This window comes from Gopherus evgoodei, unplaced genomic scaffold (assembly GCF_007399415.2).
Source record: "Gopherus evgoodei ecotype Sinaloan lineage unplaced genomic scaffold, rGopEvg1_v1.p scaffold_37_arrow_ctg1, whole genome shotgun sequence".
NCBI classification, from domain to species: Eukaryota; Metazoa; Chordata; order Testudines; family Testudinidae; genus Gopherus; species Gopherus evgoodei.
In genome coordinates, this window is record NW_022060049.1 from 102,726 (window position 1) to 115,100 (window position 12,375).

General features: G+C 55.4%; 1 protein-coding gene across 15 annotated transcripts in view; it reads left to right on the forward strand.

Moving 5' to 3' along the window:
- The window catches only part of PNPLA6 (patatin like phospholipase domain containing 6), a 72,573-nt gene that overhangs the window by 15,372 nt on the left and 44,826 nt on the right, over positions 1-12,375 (forward strand). For all 15 annotated transcript variants that reach the window (XM_030545513.1, XM_030545499.1, XM_030545501.1 and 12 more), the window contains 7 exons: positions 5,814-5,901; positions 6,414-6,496; positions 9,279-9,376; positions 9,787-9,927; positions 11,003-11,162; positions 11,564-11,644; positions 12,232-12,360. In XM_030545513.1, coding sequence (XP_030401373.1) covers positions 5,814-5,901; positions 6,414-6,496; positions 9,279-9,376; positions 9,787-9,927; positions 11,003-11,162; positions 11,564-11,644; positions 12,232-12,360 — 780 coding nt within the window. The remainder of the gene's footprint in view (positions 1-5,813; positions 5,902-6,413; positions 6,497-9,278; positions 9,377-9,786; positions 9,928-11,002; positions 11,163-11,563; positions 11,645-12,231; positions 12,361-12,375) is intronic.

Here is a 12,375-nt window from a genome sequence, read left to right on the forward strand (position 1 = left end):
TTTATTAGGTTAACTCATGTTGCATCTGACGAAGTGGGTATTCACCCACGAAAGCTTATGCTCCAAAACGTCTGTTAGTCTATAAGGTGCCACAAGATTCTTTGCTGCTTTCATGTTTTAAAGTAATCACACAAATTAAAGTTGGCTACTCAAGCCTTCTATGAAGCACAACGTCTATGTCCTTCTTGGTTTCTTGTCATAATTTTGCACAACTCTTAATGAACTTCTCGAATGCAATGCATTCATCTTTGGTGGCTTCTCACGTGTCCAGTACTTCCAGTCTTTCAGTTGATATGCTCCTTAGTTCATTCACATGATCAGGCAGAAGACGACTTCTTTCAGAACACACAATTCTAGTCAGTGATGAAAAAGAACACTCAGCTGTAGCTGTTGTGACTGAGAGTAGCAAGATATGAATTCTTACTTCTCTCATCCCAGGAAACATAGCATAAAGATCAGGTCAAGCCACTAGTGATGATAAAAAAGAAGTTTATGTCAAATCTTCATTCATTCGTCGTATCAATATTCCACTCTGTGTTCAAATTTTCTATTCTGTCCTTAGCAGGTGTCACGGAGTGTGGGGAAGTTGGGGCCCTGCACCCCTCTTCCTGAGATTCACTGTGACTCTCTCAGCCAGCCAGTAAAACAGAAGGTTTATTAGATGACAGGAACATGAAGCGTGTAGGTACAACCAGAACCCCTCAATCAAGTCCTTCTGGGGGGGTTAGGGAGCTTAGACCCCAGCTTGAGGTTCCCTGCATTGGTCCCCCAAGCCCAACACTGAAACCAAAACCTCCTCCAGCAGCTCTCTTCCCCCTCCCCCTGCTCCTCCTCCTTTGTTCACTCTCCCAGGCAGAAGGTGTCACTTCTCCCAACCCCCCTCTTGGCTCAGGTTACAGCTCAGGTAGCTTCCTTCAAGGGAAGTCCCTCATCCCCAGTGTAACTCCACTGCAACATTCCCAGGTCAAATCCGCCCTGCTTCCTGCTCCATCACAACATGGCAGCCCACTTGCTGGTAGTACCTCACTCCACTCAACTGTTGGTGTTTTATAGGACAGGGATCTCTAAACGCTAAGTAGAGATTGAGTAGAATCTAGAAGTCACTGTTGTAGATTTTTAAGAATCAAGTCTGTGTACTTTTTCAGTTGTCTTAACAAACACTTCTTGTCCTCTTCACTTAAGGATTCAATATAAATGCCTTCATCAGTCAACTTCTGGACTGAAGTCTTTGTTTATTCCAGTACTTTCTCAGATTGATCCAAATGTAGCTTCTATTGCTGGACATTCCTGGATGGCATTGTTTAATGACCCAAGTGGTTTCATCAGTAGACTTACAAGAGAGAGAATGGCAATAGTCTTCTCTGAATGTAGTAGCAAAAGTAATCCACCAGCCTCACTACTTAGATCCATCTCGTCTTGGTAGGTACTTTCCAAAGCCAGTAATAACAGCTGGAGTAATTTTAAGACAACAGCCAAGGATCGATCATGAGAAAGCCAGAGGGTTTCCCCAGGTTGAACAAATTTGAACTTCATTCCCAGTGTATCTTTGCTATTTAAGAGTCTGCGGCTCGTACAGCGCTAGTTGGTGCAAATGGCCTCTGCAGTGCATATAGGAGAGATTAGAGTTACACTTTTCTCTGAGCAAAGCTTGTACTCCACCTTGTCTTCCAGCGAAGTTTGCAGCTCCATCAAATGCACAAGCAGCCATCTGTTTGGGGTCCAATTGACAAGCATTTAACTCTTCTAAGATGTAGGTTGTCACAGATGCAGCTGATGCATTTCTAGATGTTCAAGCTATAGAAGGCACATCTACTGGCTTACCACTGACATCAAGATAACGTACACAATGACTTGATGCCCATTTGCATTGGTGCATTCATCAGCCACGTATGCAAATTTTTGAATGTGGTGAGAGACTTCTTCACTTTTTCAGCTGTTGTCTTTCACTGTTGCACCATATGCTTCCAGCCAGTCAGTTGATTTTCTTGCAGAAAGATAGTGAGCATTTGCTGGTCTTGTTCAGAACCAGTGTTCAACTTTAGGATGAATAAGCGACAGTGCACTTAACGTTGGCCTCCAGTTTGTGGTGCATGGTGTCTCTTGCTTAAATAGAAGGTATGATGTGTCTCCAGCATTCAGAACAGCCTCATTAATACTCACCAGTGTTGTTCTTGGCCAGTGAAGACTCAGAGTTCAGAGATGCTTTCACATGAGTTCACCTCCCATGTGGGGGGCAAGAAGTCACCTTGTTCGTTCCTCCAGCTGCTCACTATTCACTCTGACCACTGTTGTTCATTGTGTCACCATTCACTCCATTGCTGCCAATGGCCCTGCACCATCATCTTCTGCTGCCACCTACCACTGTGACCTCTGCAAGTTGGTCTCTTGAGGCAGGGGTGGCTCTGTTTTTTGCCCCCAAGCACGGCAGTCAGGCAGCCTTCGGCAGCATGCCTGCGGGAGGTCTACCGGTCCCGCACCTTCAGCGTACCCACTGCCGAATTGCTGCCGAAGCCGTGGGACCGAAGGACCTCTCACAGGCATACCGCCTCACAGTGACCAGCAGGCCTCTCCCCGCAGCTTGCCGCCCAAGGCACGCCCTTGGTGCGCTGATGCCTGGAGCCACCCCTGTCTTGAGGTTCCACCCAGCTCTCAGGGTATGGCTACATATGGAATTTCAAAGCGCTACCGCGGCAGTACTTTTGAAGTGTGAGTGTAGTCAGAGCGGCAGCGCTGAGAGAGAGCTCTCCCAGCGCTGCATGTAAACCACATCCCTTAGGGGTGTAGCATGCAGCACTGGGAGCCGCGCTCCCAGCGCTGCTGCCCTGATTACACTGACGCTTTACAGCGCTGTATCTTGCAGCGCTCAGGGGGGTGTTTTTTCACACCCCAGTTGCAGCACTGTAAAGTGTGAGTGTAGCCAAGCCCTCAGTGATTTCAGCTGAGCTCTCAGTGGGGGAACCTCACTGCTAGTGCAGACTGGGCTGTCTCTTCCAAGGAAACACTGTCCCACAGCAGGTCTAAGCACATAGACCTGATTATCAATGACTTCAGCTGTAGTGGTCACTTAACAAAACAAAAGACTATCTATGGAGCCTAATCAGCTCTGTCTTTAAACAGTGGAGAGGGCAGGACAAATAGTATTTTGACTCAGGCAGACCATCAAGCAAAACACCTGTCACCACCCTTTCTCTTGATACCCTCAATCAGCACAGGCTAAGTATAGTTCCACTGCCCTTTACTCATCTCCCCACCCCCCGGCATTCAAGTGATTTGTAATACAACTCCAGCCAAAATCTATCACTTGGGCAACACAGCTCTGTTTGCTGGATACCTAGGTAGATTGTATTTATATTCACGCCTAATCTGGTCCTGAAGCCTTTCTCCCCACCAGCTCATCACTAGCTATCAGGGAGAGCTCATTTAGACTTTGCTTACAAAATCATCATTTGAAATTATTAGGTTGTCCAACATCACCAAAATAAATGCACTGACATTGTCATAAAAAACAGCTGTATAAGGAAGTTAGTCTATGTTCATACTTTTCAAATCTGTTATACTTTTTCAGATACACATTTTATGATACACTTTAAAAGCATATAAAGTGTGAATTAATGTTTCCATTTCAATTCAAATTTCCAGTCACTAAATTCACAACATTGCATGTAACTAGTTCACAAAACTGGGGGGTGGGAGGGTGTTGGGGAAGTTCCGGGGGGGGGGGGTGTAGGGGAATCCCTGGGAGAAGCTTTCCCTACTCTCCCAAGACCTGGCCTGGGGCGCCATTGCTGAAGCAGCAGCCAGCCCAACTACTGTACAGCCCTGGCACCCTGCAGTGCAGCCCCCCTCCCTGTGATGTGGCCCATGCAGTCGCTGCCTGTGCAGGTCAGGTGCTTGGCTTGTGGTGCTGCACTATATGCTGGAACCAGCTGTTACTGATTCACACAGTCTGTGCTGTGCTGTGCCCTTTGCAGAGCATTCTGGGAGCGACCTCTGTAATGCATTAGATCCCAGGGGTCACATTGTCTCAGCAGGGCAAGCCACACAGCCTCAGCACCTCTGAGTCTGGGCCTCTGGGCTCCAGCCTCCCCTGCTGCTCACAGTGAGGTCATGTTTGGGGACGTTTTCCCTGTCGGATTGCTGCATCAGCCAGTACCTACAGTGACACTGTGCGGCCTTTCCAGAGTGGGGGTAGTTACTGATCACCTAGAATATGGTGTTGGGGACCCTTAGGTTAGCATCAGACAGGTGAGCCTGGGACAGATTGTCTTGGTGGGAGTCAGGGCTGTGCCACATCCTGATCCTTTGAACACCATCCTCGTGTTTTCCCCCATTCGAAGTCTCTGCTCCCAGAAGCACCCTGCAGCCATCTGTTTCCTCGCCCTCCCTTGGTCTCCAGCCAGGCTGCATGCCCATGCCCAAGTCTGCCTCGGCTTAACTGTGAACAGCCCAGTCCTTGGGCCTCTGTTGTCTCTTTGGGATCTTCCACCACAGGGGCTGGTGTGATGAAATGGGAATTTTTTGTAGTATTTTTGAGTCCTGCTGTCTCAGTTTCCCCTATATTTTGCATGGCTACCCAGTGGGGGGAAAAGGATTATTTGCTCTCGGGGCAGACTGAGAGACATGAGGGGGAGGGCTGTGTGTGTGTGTCCTCGCTGTCTGAGCGGACTGAAGTGGTCATTAGAAAGGATTGGCTGAGGCCAACCCATATCAATGGAAAACCCCAGTCACCAGCAAATTGACAACTGGCAACCAGTGCCCCACCACCTCTCAGCAGGTATCTGAGCAGAGACCCTGGCTCGAGACCAAAGGACTGAGTGGTGGGAGCTGCGGGTAAATGAGTGCTCTTCTGGAAGAGGCTGGGAGCTCTCACTGCTTGGCCTAAGGAAGGGAGTCAGAGACGGCTGTCAGGGCATTGCTCTGAGCTGACAGGATCTGCCTGTGCTTTAACGCTAATGGTGACCCGAGCACTTCCCATGCTGGGTTCCAGCTGCCTAATAAACAAACCTGTGTGAGTATCTGGTGCCATTGATCACTGCGGAGTGGACTATACCAGAAATATCTCAGTTGGATTAGCTGAGCAGAGCTCACGGGGTGAAGCCGGAGTGCTGATGCCGCTGCAGCAGTTCAGCCTTGGGAGGCGGTGAGGCTACATGGCCTGCAGAGGTGACACGTGCGGGGGGGAAGTGTGCCATACGGCCTTGTGGGCTGCAGAACTGCCTCAGTCACTCACTGTCTTCTTCAGTGCAATGCAGGATAACTTGCCAGCTCCTTGCCTGCCCCTCCCCAGCCTGCCTTGGCCAGTCCTGCCTGGTCTTTGGCCGCAGGATCCCAGTCTCAAACGCTCTATTCCTGGCTCTGGGATGGACTCTGTGAGGTGGACAAGGCAGCTGGGCCCAGGTCTGAGAGCTGCAGGTGCAGCCCCTGCACACATGTGCCCACACAGCTGCAGGAGGTTAAATGCCAAGGCTTCCCCTTCTCTCTGATAGGGGATTCCCACTTCACTCCCAGCAGCGTGCTGCAGCTTGTGAAGCACTCAGAGCCCCTCAGAGCTACACTGCTGGAGCAGGGCAAGCTGCTTGAGGGAGACGCACCCCTTTCCCACTCACTGCATGGCAGGACAAAGCCCACAGGGAAACTGAGGCACACACTGCTCATAAAAATATTGACTGAATTTCCACCTCCACACAAGTGCTCCACAGGGTGAGGGCTACTCTCGCCTGCCCCGTTCAGTTCCCTGGAGCGTGGCTGGTTCTGCCTTGAACCCACCCGCGGCCTGTCTGGAAGCCTGATCTGGAACATGCCTCTTCCCACAGGTGCTGGGTGTCATGATTGGTGTTGGTGTTTCCATGTTGCTCATCGCCACCTTGATCCTGGTGCTGGTCCGCAGGCTGCGCCACAAGAGTAAGTGCCCATCCCTGCAGGGAGCATATCTGATCCCTTTCGCAGCCATGGCTCTGGCATGCTGCTGCCCATCAGGCCATCTCGGGCTTAGTGTCTGCATGCCTGTATAGGCAGTGAGACCATAACAGCTAGAGCAGGGGGCTGGCAACTTGGACTGCTGGGTTCTCTCCTACTGACTCACTGCCCCGTGCCTCAGTTTCCCTACATACAAAGGGATTGTGAGGGGTATCCAGGGACTGGTTGGGAAGGGCAGAAAGTCCTGGGGTTCTTTGCAGGCAGCCCAGCTTCCTGGGGCTGGAATTGGGGGTGGGGGGCAAGCAGAACTCTGCCATCTGTACCCTCAAGACCTCCATACTGCTCCCTGGATTGGGAGGTGGGTTGCAATGGGGAGTGCAAGCAGGGAGTCCGATTGGTGGGGAAGGGGGCAGGCTCCAACCCTTGCTGGGGGGGGGGGCGGGTTCTCTGCACTGGTAACCTTTCATGTCCCCCCTCTCTCTCTCTCTCTCTCTCAGAGGTTCAGACTCAGGAGACGCCCAAGTATCGATTCCGCAAGCGGGACAAAGTGCTGTTCTACGGGCGCAAGATCATGCGCAAGGTGTGAGGCTGGGGCAGAGCACAATGTGCTGGCCCAAGCTGGGGAGTCAGTGGGTGCTGGCAGTGCAAGTGTTGATGGCTCTGCTAGCTCCAGTGTAGTGCTCTAATCCCTGTCCCCTCCCTGCCCAGAAGCCTGGCTGCGGCCAGTGGTGTAGCCAGGTTTTCAGTGTAGGGAGAGCAAAAAACATAAAAAAGGCCCCCCCGCCTTGGCTCCCCTTTGATCACGCCCCCAGACCGGACCCCCCCCACCTTCCCTTCTGCGCTGCCGCCTGTCCCAGCGCTCGGCTGTGCCTGCACCGGCTGGCAGATGCAGCTTCCACCCCGGCCTGCCGCCCCGGCTCCTCCGGCTGTGTGGTGGGCAGCGCCGGCCGGCAGGCGCCGCTTCCGCGCCAGGCTGCCGCTGCTGCCCCGCGGCTCCTCCGGCCATGTGGTGGGCAGCGCCGGCCGGCAGGCACTGCTTCCGCGCCAGGCTGCCGCTGCTGCCCCGCGGCTCCTCCGGCTGTGTGGTGGGCTTCCGCGCCAGGCTGCCGCTGCTGCCCCACAGCTCCTCCGGCCATGTGGTGGGCAGCGCCGGCCGGCAGGCGCCGCTTCCACGCCCGCCGGCCTGAGGGGAAGTAGCTGCTTCCACTGAATCCCGCCACCTACGCTACTCACTGTGGCCAGCTGTGACCTGTCTCGGGGGGTTGTTCAATTTCACAGTTAGAAACTGGTGTTGGACAGAGTGGTGGCTCCCATGGCACCGCCCCCAACCTATGCTCCTCTCCTCATGCTGCAGCTGAGGAGTAAGAGCTCTGGCAGGTGAATCATTGCAGGGGGGCCTGGTCTCTGGCATCCCTGTCACAGAGCCACAGAATCTGGCCTATGCCAAGGGACTGGCTGCAGGAGCGGATGTGACCCCTTCAGTGTGATGAGTCCCAAGGGTCACAGGGTAGGTGCAGAACTTGGTCTTTGGGCATAAGTCCTGCCTGTCTCTCTGCAGCAAATCTGGCTGAGCCACACTCCTGGGGAGGCCTGTGCTGTGCCTTTTGGGGCACCATGCTCAGTGAAGAGTGTCAGTGACACCAGGTAGCCTGTTCAAGCCAAGGGGACAGTTTATTACTCATCTGGCACACAGGCTCCAAGAGATCCTAGCTTGGCACAGAGAAGAAAAAGTGAAGACAGTTCAGGCTGACCAGCGCCAGGCCTCCCTCAAGCCAAGCTGTTCCTTTGTTTGCCCCAGGTCAGCTCTGTGTCTCTGGAGACACATCTGCGCTGCAATGAAAAACCCACAGCTGCGAGGCTGGGCCTGGGCCAATTGACTTGGGCTCACAGGGCTAAAAATCACGGTTTAGGCATTTGTGCCCAGGCTGGAGCCTAGGCTCTGAAACCCCACGGGAGTGGAGGTCCCCAGAGCACAGACTCCAGCCCGAAACATCTGCACTGCAATTTTTAGCCCTGCAGCTTGAGTCAGCTGACCTGGGCCAGCTTGGGTTGGGCCATAGGTCTTTTGTTGCAGTGTAGACATAAGCTCTCACCCCAGCCACCTGGTTTTGTTCTCCGGACCCAGCCACGCTGTGCTCATCTGCCTCTGAACCAGGTGTCTGTCTCCGGGCCCTGAGGGTCTGCTCAGATATGTTGATTCCAGCCCAGAAAGTCCTAGCAACTCTGTCTCAGATCCCTGGCCAGCTCTCCCACGGCCTAGGGAGAGAATGAATTCTTTCCCCCGGGGGGCAGTTGTTCCAGTGTGCTAGGTGCAGAATAATGCAGATAGCTCATAAACACCTTACGGAGCTTTGTCGCACTAAACAACAGCAGTGGGGTTAGCAGATAGGGCAGGGTGTGTGGCTGTCTGCCCTGGCAGTCAGGAGCCTGCTCGGGCAGGCTCTCAGGAACCCAGCATGCAAGGCCCCCAGGAACCTGCCCTGAGAGGACAGTCTGGCTGGTGAGAGGGACCCATCCAGGCCCATGCTCCAAGGGTGGGGAGAGTGTTTCTAAAGCACTAATATCCCCAGCCTCTGCCAGCCCCACTTCTCCCTGCTCCCCCTACTCACTTGGCCCTGCCTTGGGGCAAAGGGGAGGTAGCGCTGGCCCAGATGCTGATGGGGGGGGGGGTGTTCATGGGTCAGTTTGGGATGCAGGGGTGGGTCTTGTGGTGCTGGTTGTCTCTGCAGGAAGCAGTGAGGGTGAGCTGGGGCAGAGCTGGGGGCGGGGAGTGAACTCCAGCTAGGAGCAGTGGCAGGAGGTGGGCTCCTGTGAGGGACATGCTGCAGCCCAGCTGGGTCATGTTGCCAGATATGGGGCACAGCAGCAGATAGCTCTGCCAGAGCCTGGGCCTGGGGAGGGTCTTGTGGGGTCACTAATCCCAGAGATGTGAACAGGACCCCATCACCTGCACTGAGAGTCCTGTCCAGCAGGTCCCCACTGTGCTGCTTGCTGAGCAGCTTGGGGCGAGGCAGCAGGGGGCTGGGCTTTCCAAAGGCCTCTGGCCCAGGCCTATCATCTGACTGCCTGTGAGGATTCAGGGGGGCAGGGAACCAGGCACCAGGAGCTGGGAGGGCTGGCCCTGGAGGTGGGGTGACCTGCAGGAGTAGGCCGGTTCCATGAGGACTCCCCATTGTGGGCACAGAGCCAGGCACATGATGCCAGGGGCCATGGTGTCCTGGCAGGGCTCCCTGCTTTGTCTCCTGCCTTGCTTGCAGGCAGCACATGGCTGGCTGAGCGCCAAATCTTGTCACCCAGATGGCTGGCTCCAGCGGGTGCTGTCTGCGGGAGTGGCTGGTGGCTTACCTGGGCTGTCTCTGCAGGTGTCCCAATCTACCTCCTCCCTTGTGGACACAACCATCTCCAACACCTCCCGGCCCCGCATGAAGAAGAAACTCAAGATGTTGAACATTGCCAAAAAGTAAGTGGGTTCACTCACCCTCCGTGGTGTGAGACAACTGGGACTGGCCCAGCCCTGCCATGAGGAGTAGTGGAGGCACCCATGTTCCCAGCCATTAGCGCTGACTGACCTCTCCTTGCTCTGCAAAGCAGCTGCACCCCAGCCTAGACATCAGCCTGAAGAACCCACCCCCAGAGCAGTTGACTGGCACCATACCAGCCTGCGACATGGTGCTGCTCAGCTCCCTGTGTGAGGCCCTATGCCTCAGGCCCCTGGCATGAGGGAGGGCCTTGGCTCAGGAAGAAGTCTTGTCTCCTTGATGCATGATGCAGATTCTTTCCTGCCCTGGGTGTGTGTGGGGGAATCTGCCCCTGCAGGCAACTCTCTGGTTGGCCCTGTCTATCCCCTACCCTGTCTGTCCCTGTGCCCAGGATCCTGCGCATCAAGAAGGAGCTGCCTATCCTGCAGCTGAAGGAGCCGCCGCCCTCAGTGCTGGAAGCGGATCTGACTGAGTTTGACGTGGCCAACTCCCACTTGCCGTCCGAGGTGCTGTACATGCTGAAGAACGTCCGGTGAGTGCCCCCATGCACCAGGGCCCAGAGCCCAGGCTCAGCTGCAGCCACATTTTTCCCCCTCCCCGCAAGCAAGCTTGAGCTAGGGCGGGCACCTCTGAGGTACAAAATCCAGGAGAGCCAGGATGATCCTGTGACCACGACCTGGCCAGGTGGCTGTGTGTAATGGAGCACTCTGTCTGACTGATTTCCCAGCATGGTCCTGGGAAAACCTGGACAAGTGGCCTGGACACAGTGTGAGCCTGTCAGATCATCTAGTACAGTGGGTCTCAACCTTTCTTTATTTGCAGATCCCTCTGGAAATTTTGAATGGAAGTGCAGACCCCTTGGGAAATCTGTCTGTATATATAGCTGAATTCTGTTCAGTCTGTTTTTAACCTGTCATTTGTGGACCCCTTAGGCATAGTGTATGGACCCCAGGGGTCTGCGGACCACAGGTTGAGAACCACTGGTCTAAGCTGTGCAGGCTCCAGCCCATTCGGACCATGGGTGGGAGAGCTGCCAAGAATGCTCTGGTGCAGCAGGAATGGTGGCCTTGGTTCTCCAGTAGAGAGCACCCTTCTCTCTTGGCTGATACAGAGCTAGTGCTCCCCAGGGCAGGGGAGCTGGAGGCAGCCTCTGTAGGGTAGGAGCAAGTGCTGGGTGCTGGTCCTTGCGGACTCGTGTTGGGACCCAGCACAACGTTAATCCTGGCTGAGTCCCGGCTGTGTTGCCATGAAGCTATTGCATCAGACAGACTCTTCCCCAGAAGTGGCTGTGTTTGGGATCAGGGAGAGAGCTCTGTCCCTAGGGGTGACAGCTTGTGGGCACTGGGATCCTGGAGCAGGGTAGTGTCACTGGAGGGTTGGCCCTCTGAGGCAGCTCCCACTCCCCTATGCATTGAGATGGGGACTGGTGGTATGACTGACAGAGCCCGCCTAGCCTGCTGGGCTCTGGGCAGGTGCTCTGGCCCATGTGATGTAGGAGCATGGGCTGGGCCCCAAGGGTCCCTCATGACATGAGCCCCAAGTCCCTGCCATGAGTTGTTGAAGGCTTTGCTCCCCTGCTGCCCGCTGTGACCTGTCCTTCCTTGCAGGGTGCTGGGCCATTTTGAAAAGCCGCTGTTCCTGGAGCTCTGTAAGCACATGATCTTCCAGCAGTTCCAACAGGGCGAGTACGTCTTCCGGCCTGGCCAGCCTGACAGCAGCATCTACGTGGTGCAGGATGGCAAGCTGGAGCTCTTCCTGACCCAGCAGGTGAGGGGGCCCTGTGCCATCCCACCCTGTCGTGTCCATCTGCTGAATGCACCTATCTGCCGAGCAGCCACCAGCGACCCCTCCTGCCTCAAGCCAGCTGGGGAGGCTGGTTGTGGCCCCAATGCTCTGCACCCCTTGGCTGGGTGGTCCCCTGCACCTGGGGACACCTTGGGGCAGAGGGGCATACAGGACACAATGGCTGAGGCCAGCTGCCAAGCAGCCCTGCCCTTTGGGATCACCGTGGCTGTAGGCATGGAGGCTCCCCTGGGGCTGCCTCCCTTCCAGGGAGGGGCTCATGAAGCAGGCCTCCACAGAGCCTGGTGCCAAGTGAGTTCTGGTGGCAGGGACGGCGAGGGTGGGTGATGGGGGGGGCCCCTAAGGAGAGTTTTGCTGTGTTGCAGGACGGGAAGGAGACCCTGGTGAAGGAGGTGTTCCCTGGGGACAGTGTGCACAGCCTGCTCAGCATTCTTGATGTCATCACGGTACCAGCCCTGTCCCTCCACCTCCTGTTGGCCAGCTGGCCCCATCCCACCCATCCCACTCCCCCGCACCTCTGGTGCTGGAGTGAATAGTCCAGCTCATTGAGTGATTGGCAGCCATGGGCCCCCCCCCCAATTTTGCTCATGCCCCTCAGTCTCAATCCACAACCCCCTGCTCTCCTAACCCTGGGTCCCTAACAAAAAGATAAATCTGGGTAGGCCCTGTGGGATGTGTGTGGTAAACCCACCTGACCCCCCCATCGCTTGATGGGTTTGCAGCCTGGGTCCCAGGTGGTGATATGCCACCATCACCCTCCCCCGTGCTTACTACCTTCCCCCACACGAAGTCTAGAGGAGATTAACCTTTCCTCCACTGGCCCTGGGTCTCAGCCTTGGCTGGCTGCTGGGCTCGGGTGAACGTGGATGTAGGCTACTCCCTGGACCTTTTGACCTCATGCCATGCGGTAGCCCCTCAGATCCCTGGCTGTCCTTGGCAGTGCCCCCCACTGGTAGGCTGCTCTACCCAAAGGAGGAGGCGGGGGCACCCCAGCCTTGGTGCAGAGATCCATGGGCACCTGGTTCTCGCACAGGGGCACCAGCGGCCATACCGGACCGTGTCTGCACGGGCAGGCGAGGATTCCACAGTGCTGCGGCTGCCGGTCGAGGCCTTCTCTGCCGTCTTTGAGAAGTACCCCGAGAGCCTGGTGCGGGTGGTGCAGGTGAGTGCGGCCTCA